Source organism: Quercus suber, unplaced genomic scaffold, assembly GCF_002906115.3.
Source record: "Quercus suber isolate HL8 unplaced genomic scaffold, Cork oak 2.0 scaffold_713, whole genome shotgun sequence".
NCBI lineage: Eukaryota > Viridiplantae > Streptophyta > Magnoliopsida > Fagales > Fagaceae > Quercus > Quercus suber.
The window spans coordinates 76,178-86,404 of record NW_027070154.1 but is presented as its reverse complement, the minus strand read 5'-3'; the positions used below and the strand labels follow the sequence as shown (position 1 = coordinate 86,404).

At 36.3% G+C, this 10,227-nt stretch overlaps 1 protein-coding gene across 1 annotated transcript; it reads right to left on the bottom strand.

Moving 5' to 3' along the window:
* LOC112007572 (cyclase-associated protein 1) lies at positions 1-5,359 on the bottom strand. The gene is made up of 10 exons (XM_024039940.2): positions 4,716-5,359; positions 3,603-3,771; positions 3,449-3,513; positions 2,719-3,025; positions 2,483-2,627; positions 2,277-2,386; positions 2,134-2,189; positions 1,881-1,937; positions 1,571-1,714; positions 1-407 (listed from the first exon to the last, which is right to left on the bottom strand). The coding sequence occupies exons 1-10, from the start codon at positions 4,995-4,997 to the stop codon at positions 321-323; spliced, it is 1,422 nt and encodes a 473-aa protein (XP_023895708.2). The 5' UTR covers positions 4,998-5,359; the 3' UTR covers positions 1-320.
* Positions 5,360-10,227: the final 4,868 nt, after the last annotated feature.

The window sequence follows — 10,227 nt, the reverse complement described above, 5'->3', positions numbered from 1 at the left end:
TAGAAGAAGATCAATAAAACATAATTAATTAAGAAATTTTGACAAAGCAAAAGATTACAGTAAATTCTCATTACAGCACAAAGGCAGGTTCAGAAATTTCAGAAGACACATTTGGAAACAAACTTAGCCAAAGAATCGCACAAAAAAAACTCCAATGGTTTGATCAACCAATCCAAAAAAACAGCATAACCAACAGACCATGAATGTAAAACAACTATATACCAACCGAAATTGAATCAAGGAAAAGAGAAATACAAGCCGCCGGAACATCCAAGGAATAAGATATAGGATCACAAACTGGCAATTAAAAATAGTTCCAATTACCCTCCGGAGTGAGATACTGGAGTAGTTTCAAAGTGGCCGTCTTTAAATGTATGAACAAACTGTTGTGGCAGAGAATGCTCCCCCTGCAACAGAACAGAGGTAAGAGATCTAAAGTGAACTCAAGGAACAGAAACTTAATTTTACTTCCCTCTTGGTTTTATTGATGCACTTAATAAGCATAGATGCTCTCTCCATTTGATGCAGATAGTTTATGCGAAGATAAACAGCCAGCAGACTACATATTAGATTGTAACACTAGGTCGTTCAGACTTAGTGCCAAGAGAAATCCTATTTCACTAACAGCAGTTGATGCCTGACAGATATGACTACACTGAGACTATATGCCATACAATCTAACCTACACCCATTACTCACTCTCACCAGTCAATGCAGGTTTTATCAACATTAGTAACAGCCTTTAACATAGTCAAGTCAGAATCGTTACCATACCAACTGACTACATTTGGTCAACAAGCAGCGGAAAGAACTTGGAGATAGGACCACCCCAAGAAACAATCTCCAAGATTTTCTGTTTACTCTCATGAATCCTTATGCTACTACTTTTTTTTACAAGTCTTATGCTAGCTACTTTGACATGCAAAGACTACCAATAGCTATTGTTCACAACTAGTCCTCAACAAGGAGTATGTATTGGCCAAATACCAATGAACCTAAAGTGTGTTTTGATTGCTAGAGACCTCTTCCAGCACACATTCCCAAAAAAAAAAAAAATTGAACAGGGAGTACGTATTGGCCAATAACCAATGCACCTAAGTGTCCCTTGATCACCAAGAACCTTTCCCAAAACACTTTGCAAAAAGACTTAAAGAGTCTTACACAAATATATCAGATTTTCAGACTCATTATGTCATTCTAAACTTCCACAACCGACTATGTTTAATTTTCAATTTCAGTAATCAAATTGTAATCAAACTATGGTAACATTGATCAATGCCAATCCAGAGCTGTTTAACAAACATCCCACTTCACAAACAAAATATCACATATACCACAACGTGCCTGCTCTAGCTAACTTTCAGTCAAAATGAAACTATAACTGCACAGTCAACAGTAAACAATATTATGTTTTGAAACAGCGATATCAAGAACCCCGAACACTACCTCCTAACAATACTGTTTACAAGCACAACTTGGGGGGGGGGGGGGTGGTGGCAGAAGTAACATATCAATCTAAGAAGTCAGAAACTCAAACAACTAAGAGGGGAAAAGAAACCAGGAAACATACCCAATCACCATCAGGCTCAGCACCACGTACCAATACATTGATCTCGCTAGACTTAGCTGTTGTTATAGATGTGCCAAGAGATTCTTTGCTTAAATATAACTGGCAGCCTGTCGTATTGTCCACTGAAATGGTTGGAGCTGATCCCTATAATAGCCACATAGTAGGTAAACGACTAAGATCATATACCAGGCATTAATATCATTCTCAATCAAAATCTATTTTCTATGTTTACTAGGTTGAAATCTTGGAATAATATAATTGGATTTCAATTTGACATCATAAAATCATTTATGAGGTGAAATAAGGATACCTGGCATTGCACCTCAACCCCATTGCAATTTACAATCTCAAAAGCAGCCACGACATCCTACATTGTCAAGTGGACAATTAAATTAATCCATATACCTCAATATGCATTGCTTCCATTAATCAAAAAAGTTGTTCTTCTGTTTGTTTTTCAAATATTTTTTATTGCTTCCATTAATCTAAAAAGTTCTTTACTTTTTTTGGTTGGTGAAAAAAAAAAGTTTTTTATTTTATTTTTCATATATTATAATACTAACCGTAAATACAACTCCCATCTTAGTGCACTTGTCAATTGTAATATTGTTGACTTTCCCTGCAGATTGCTCAAATAAAAATGAGTACCTCATGGCTTTCAAGACAGGTTACAAAAAAACATTTTTCATGAGTCTAGTAAAATTACCTTGAATCTGCAAGACAGACTCTTTGCATCCATAAACATATACAGATTGTTTTGAATCACAATCATCAATAACCAATTGCTTTTTCCCAATTTGATTCTCAACAACCCACCTGCCAGAAGATACAGCATTGATGTAATAGTGAAATTATTTACTGCAATTATTCCTTACATAAAGAAAACAATATAAAGAAGATCAGCGTACTTACTTACGACCCACTTGAAGCTCTAACTTGGGTGGTCCTGCTTTAGAAAATGAAGGCGAATTTGAACGACCTTTTTCACCAGCACTAACAACACCACTTCTATCTGCACGGTTCTTTGTCTTCATATCATCTGTGACCTTTCTCAGACCTAGGATGTTGGAAATCCAGATCACAATTGGTCAGAATGCCCATAGAAAACAAAAGATAATGAAAGGATAAAAAGGGAGGTAAAAAAGAACCTGAAGTCACAGGCTTCCCAGAACTAATTTCTTGGAAAACAGCAGCCATCCCTTCCTTTGGGCGTGATGATGAAGCCTGAGAAGATTCTGAACTAAAAAGAGAAGCTGGTGGAGGAGGTGGAGGAGCAGGGGCTCCAGGCGTAGGAGCTTTTGGTGGAGCAGCAGCCGGTTTTCCAGTAGCACTCCAAACTGGGCCCAATGGATAGTGACTCTTAACATAATCCCGCAAGCCAGGTAAATATAGTTCCTTGATGGCTTTGGCCCACTCAACATGATTTGGGTCTTTGCTTTTATACTCTACAAGAACCTGACTTTCACAGTGAAACATGTCAGCACCTGACAACTGGAAATTTTAACTCATAAATCCAATAAATTAAGTGTGATTAAATATGACAGGGAAGAATGTGTGCAACTAGGCCGTGTCATTTTGGACCACAGTACATTCCCAAAGTGGAATACAAGTATTAAACATCAACAAATGAAATTCAATAGACATTAAATTTTCCATTCTTAATTATTTTCTTCATAATGAATCAATATTCACTAGATGCAGAGAATATGTAAGAAAATGAATGAGGATGGACTACTTTTTATTCCTTGAAGTCTAATTTTAGCTTCCACAGCAGTTAATTATCCGTTCATCTCTTTGTATGTAACAAATATCATAAGTGAGCAGTTCATGGTAGCATTTTAAAGCAAACTATTGGGTACCTGAAAACATTTAGATTACCTTGTTGTTGTAAAATTCAGCCATTTGCCAACTCTCTTCCACATGTGCAATAGGCATGCTCATACCTTGAAAACGGAAAAATAAACATTAGAAGCTTGGCATAACCATTAGAAGTCAAAGAATATGAAATGAAATCATCTGCTCTTTCCCTTACCACAGTCTTTTCCAGTAAATGCAATCCATGCCAATGCCGAAAGACTATCAGTAGCAGACTTCAAATGGTTAAAAAATTCAGATCGCCTCCCTTCTGTCAATGCATTTGCTTTTACCATCACCTCATTCAGCGGCTTAAGAAATTCAGGTAACCCAGCAGGATCAGGTTTCTGCAAAATAAGAATAAACCTATAAGATTATTTTATTTTATTTAATTGGTAAGTTACACACACTCCTGGTGAATTTTACACCCCAGGACTTCACTCTCCACTCATCACATGGAAGTAAAAAGTACCAACCAAGCTAAATCTCATTGGCATAAAACCCATATGATGATGCAGTTAACTCACCAGCAATAGCATCGCTAAAGATTAAAAAAAAAAAAAAAAAAGATAGCACCCACATGACCTCTCATTTCTCCTAGTATCATTTCCACTATTTTCAGCAGCTATTGAACAACAATCAAGGTACCAAGCACTCGCATCAACATAAGACTTCCATGTGAATTGCCAGCCAAAAAAAAAAAATTTACCATACAAAATTTACACTACCCAATACGATTTTAAGGCTCCACCGTTACAATTTTAAGAACCGATAACCTCAAAAATTGAATCTAACTTATGTGGCCATGCTCAATGTGGTTGGTTTCTGAGCAGCTCACAAACATTCCAAAACCCAAATCACCGTTCACAGTACAGCCAATCAACATGATTAATCAACAGGGGAAATCAAAACTCACGTAGATCAGAAACAAATATAAAATATCTATACAATTCTTTTTCTTTTTTTCTTTTTTCTTTTTTGGATTAGAATAAGAGATCTATATAATAATGCTATCCATGCAAAATAGCCAAAAATCAAGTTTGTTCACTAAATTTCTAGATTGTGAGATCTATATAATAATGCTATCCATGCATAATAAGCCAAAATCAACTTCATTCAATTTGACTCTTTTGTTTATATCACAATCACCCAAAAAACAAACCTGCCATTTTCAACATCAAATATACAAATTCGAAGCGATTAATCAAACCGTGCAAAGCTGAAAATGCATCAAGAAAATTCTAATTCAACAATTTTGTACCAAAAAAATTGGAGAAAATGAGTGACCGACCTGAGTTTGTTTGGCTTTGATAAGAAGCTCCTTTTGAACATTGAAAGCTTCTTGCAGCACATTCGTGACCTCCAACACCTGTCCCCCAATTTTCTCAGCCGCGCTCGAAACCCTGCCCAAGTACTGCGAAATCAGATCGTCAAACGCCAAAATCGACGGATCCGACGACGCCGCCGCCGTGTCGTCGTTGAAAGCGGGCAAACCTCTAGACCCGACCCCGGTCGACAGCGACTCTAGCCGAGCCACCGCCGATTCCAGCCGAGCTATCAGCTTCTCCTCCATTTCTCTCTCTCTCTCTCTCTCTGAGATTTTCTCTATCTAAAAAAAACACACACAGTCTGTTTGTCTCTGTGAGACTCTGAGGTGGCTCTTAATTATTTGCTTCTCTCTTTTTTTCTCTTTTCTTTTATCTCTCTGCTTTTTAAGTAATAATTTTTAATTTTTGTAACACCGAAAGGTGAAAAGGGAATTTTGATTTGGCGGTTCTAATCTTTGGCGCGGGTTTGGGTTTATAGAGATTAGAGAGAGAGAAAGAATGTGAGGGGACACGTGGCGGTTTGAGAGGGAATCAAGGGGGTTCGTGAGATGTGGAACACCACTGGTGAGAAATGAGAACTGGTTTTTAGAGAGTGGACGGTGGATACAGAAAAATGGGAGCGTGGGAGAGATTGATTGAATGGGTTAGGGCCCATAGCTTTCGGCGTGGAACCTAAGCAACACCCTATCCATTTTAAAGCTTCAGCCACCCCAACTTTTTTTTTTGCAAACCAATAAGACCCAATTAATTGACTTACCAAAATTTATTCATTTTACTGAAAATTAAGAGATTGTAAAGTATCATATCTTTGAATTTTTGATATTTAATATGAACTATAAGAGAATTTAGTTTAAATGTTTCGTCCTCATTATCTTAATGATTCATTTTGGAGTTCAATGTGTAATCAAAGAAGACAGCTCTAACACCAACCATCTTGTAAATGGGAGTGTGGGACTCGGGAATCTTGACTGGGTACTTTAGAAGCAGCATGATGACTCATATAGAATATGAGCTAATCACGGTGCTCGTTTGTTGGTAATCAAGAGATTAGTGTGGATGATTTTGTAGCATGGATAGATGAGACCCCTGCATTGATTGGAAGTCAAGTGCTATTGGGAGTTATCTTTCTCATTATGGTCAATGTAAGATTAATAATATTTCTATCAAAAGACATAATTTCTTATCCTAAAAAAACCATTATTTTAGTCCTAGTCCACTATCTTGCTCATAATGAAGTTTATTAGATATGAGTGAATTCAGTGTGTGCTGTGTAATTATTGATATATAAGAAAATGCCTTCTTCTTCTTCTTCTTCTTCTTCTTCTTCCTCCTCCTCTTTCTTTCTTTCTTTTTCTTTTTTCTTTTTCTTTATATATAGTAGCATATTATAGGAGTAGATGTGCTATTTGTAGAGTAAAATAGACATGTTTTTCATGTTTGATAATTTGATAATTGGAAAAGGACGATTTGAATCCTGAATGTTTCAAACTTTGAATTAGAAACACTAAGAGGTGTCTTAAGATATAGCAATCCATTATAAAAGATAACAAAAGTTACCACTTTGAAACATTGCACACGTGCAAATCAAAAAATAGATACATTAACACCACAAATTACTATGTTCTCTATGATCACTTGTCAATTGTCTATTTAGCTAATGTGAGCATGTTGGAGATAGATTGTACTTTTGGTTTTAGGGATGGAAAAGGAAAACAAACAAAAAAGACATTGGAGAGGGAAATCGCACAAGCCTAAAACAGGCAGGCACATGGATTAGTCTAACGATTTTAGTCCAAATAAGTCAAATCTTGTTGGTCTCGCCCCAAGAGAGAAGTTTCAAATTGCAATTGTCGATTGACCAGTGGCCACTATGTCAATCTTGTTAGTATTCAGCCAAACAACACCCTAAGCTTGGCTCCATGGTCTAAATGGTAAAGGTTAGCCAAACCACACCACAAAACGATCAAGCCATCAATCTAGGTTAATTTGTATCATGCCCAATTGTGAATAGCCCATATAAAGATCGACTTCTAATATCGTTACACAAAAATGAACTGAGGGACATTTTTTGTAACATCTCACATTTTTATGACTCGCCTATCGTAATTGCATTTAAATCAATGTGATACAACTTTTTCCCTCACAATCGTGGGAAGGTGCCCACCACCCAAGTCCCTCAAGCATCATGAATTGATGGTGTGGTTTCAAGTTCCTCTTTAGCAACCTAGGGAAGAACCCACCACCCATGAACTCTATAAATAATGCAACTCCACCATAAAGAACTATATGCACTCTATCTTCTCAATACTTTGTCATTTTGTTGTGTTTACTCCATAATCCTATTCACTAACTTGCTTGTTGAGGTGCCTTCGAGCAATCTTACTAATTGATCAATGGTTACAAGCTCCCCATGAATTATTGGACGTCTAATACTTGTGCTCGTCAAAATTCTTCATCCACCTATTTAATTTTTTGGTTAAATAAATATGGATGTATCAAGAATAAACAGAAAATAACTCAAGAAGGTAGAGAGGAGATGAAAATAGGTCCATCCTAATCACTGAGTAGCTCAACAGGCTAAATTGTGATACTAAAAATTTACATTCCTGTATTAAAAAGAGTATTGTGATACTAAAAATTTACATTCCTATAATAAAATGACAAAATCCAGCAAGGGAGCGAATTTAGGGTAGCCTTCAAAATCTAGGAAAGAAAGGAAAAAGAAATAAAACTAATGTAGAGCTTCAATAAACCTTTAAGAGTCACCTTCGAACGAGACAAAGGAGAGCTTATAAAAATCAGCCAGCTTAATGGAATAGCTTAAGCTACTTACATATAAAAATAGTGGCTCACATATCTTCCATTCTCCAATGGAAGAAAAAGTAAAACAAATTTGGAAAAGGCCATCATATCTAGATACCGCAGAGGACAAATTATGAATAGAACAATCAATGGCATCTTCTTTTCTTGCCATAAATCACTGAAATAAATAATGATTGTCATGCATGCACTAGCCCTACAGCAAGAATTGCAAATGGTCCTTATTGGCCTCCATAGTAAAATGGAATTAAGGACAACATGGCTGATCGTGCAGTCATGTTGGTGCATTGTGTCATACAAATTAAAGATCTCAGATCAGATCTACTTAAATTGACTTAAAAGAATAGCTACAAATACCATTGATTAATAATTCCATCTATCATTCTGGTCAGTCCGTAACCAAAGCATAGATGGGTTTTAAAATAAGCTGTCTCGACATAATTCCTTTTCCTTTAGTGAGGCTTCCAAATCCAACTTCCAAGCAATAGAATGAATGCTTGAGCCGAGGGTTAGGTTAATCATAATTGAAATTGAATAGGAGTTGGTGCAATCTCTGTTCCTCTTAGCAATTAATTACAGGTGGTAAGCAATTTGATTTCTTTTGATGCTACGTAATTGTCCACAGGTATGTGACATTTTAATTGTTTGATAGGTAAGGTACCGTATATGTTTATCTGAATTCTGAAGACAAACCCCAGAATGAAAACACTATTATAACCACCACCTTTTGTTCTCACCCTTCGCACCATTTTGGCATCACCTCAACTCAATCTCAGTTGGGATGGTCATGGCCCATGGGCCAGTCATGCCAGCATGAAAGTCTTTGGGCTAAAGCAAATTTTCATCAGCCCGACTAAATTTCAAGTCCGCCTCAGGCTTGGACTTGACATTATGGCCCAGTCTTCACACCATTTTGGCATCATCTCAACTCAATCTCAGTTGGGATGGTCATGGCCCATGGGCCAGGCATGCCAGCATGAAAGTCTTTGGGCTAAAGCAAATTTTCATCAGCCCGACTAATTTCAAGTCCGGCTCTGGCTTGGACTTGACATTATGGCCCAGTCTAATCCAGCTCGGCCCAAAGATTGATTTTATTTTTGTAAAAAATACATATCACGGGCTTGAAGCCTTGAACAACTTACTTAACTTTTAGAATTTAACTTGACCACGTACATTCTTCTCACTGGTCTGGCTCGAGGAATCACCCCATGTGATTGCTGTTCAAGTTCTGAGAGATATTGAACATGTTCCTGTCCAAGCATAATTTCTTGACCTTTGCTCTGAATTTTGATTGTGATTTTAATGAAAGGTCTTTACATTAAATAAAATAAAGTAACCGCTTATTTGCTGGCCTTTAACTTATTCACGTTTTGGACTTTTTTTTTTTTTTTTTTTTTTTTTGCCGCACTTGTTAACTTTGGGTGACAAAATTTACTGTGTATATACTGTTCACGCACTGTTCACGTAATATTTAATATTAAAAGTGGGTCCCACAACACTATTCACACATTTAAAAATTATTTTGCTACAGTGTTTTCAACAACAATCAGTTTTTATCAACTTTCAGCAACAATAAATACTATCCAAACGGGCCCTTAAAGAAAAGAAGAGGCACAAATTTAGAGCTTTTTCTAGTGCTTAAGTTATTTAAAATATTTGTTTCTCAAAAAAAAAAAATATTTAAAATATATAAATGATGTGATACTCTAAATATTGTTTTATTCACGAAAAAATTGTAAAATAAACTCTATTGACCAATTTAACTAATTTTTGGCCAACTTCATTCTACTTTCCTCCATTTAAACTAACCTGAATATATTCCTTAGTTGAACAAAGCTAGTAAATTGTCGATTTGCATGGATCTTTTGACCAGAAGCTCTATTGATTTATTCATGAAGTTTATAATTTATATGCAGTTTTTCATTGGAAGTATAAAAAATCCTACATTGATTATAAGAGCAAAAAATTATTGAGGATTGCCTTTCATAAGATAACCTTTTAAGTATATTCCCACGCGCTGGCTCCTCACATGACTGTCCTGGTATCGTCCTTCCTATTGAAGAGAAAAATCTCACCGCTACAAATCTTCAACAAGAATTGTTATTTTGTACGATTTCATGAGCCATGTGTTTACCAAAAAAAAAAAAAACAGTCATGTCATACTCATGAGCATTAATAATTAAGTTGTAAGAGAATTGCATTGCACCCACTGTAGGAGACAACCTCACATGCTGTGATGTACTTAAACTTAACGAGAGAGCAACAACTCAGTACTAGGCCAAGTTGGTTGGGTTCTCGGTTTTAAAGTGCTATACTGTGCTTAATTGAGTGTGTTCTCTAGTTCAAATCCTGCTACTTGCATTTTAAAAGGAATTTCTTGGACCAGTATTCTACCCTTTCATGGGCCCACTCCGTACAAATAGTGATTAACTTCTAATTGAAAACTTTTAAAAAACAAAATACTGTAGAAAACAAAACAAAAAAAAACAACTCAGGACAAAGCCTGTTGAAAATCATCCCCTGGCTATCAGCCTCAACAAGAGACACCAAGTCCACGGGTGGACAAGAGTAAGAAATGAAATCGAAGGATTGACAAATGCCTAAGTTAGCTAAACGATCAGGTGGTTGCTACTTGCTACAGCCTGCAAGGCTGCA

Coding starts and splice junctions, on each gene's coding strand:
- LOC112007572 (XM_024039940.2), bottom strand. CDS start 4,997: ATGGAGGAGAAGCTGATAGCTCGGCTGGAATCGGCGGTGGCTCGGCTA. Junction 2,190..2,276: donor GTCTGTCTTGCAGATTCAAG/GTAATTTTACTA, acceptor AGCAATCTGCAG/GGAAAGTCAACAATATTACA. Junction 1,715..1,880: donor GGGTTGAGGTGCAATGCCAG/GTATCCTTATTT, acceptor TGGCTATTATAG/GGATCAGCTCCAACCATTTC.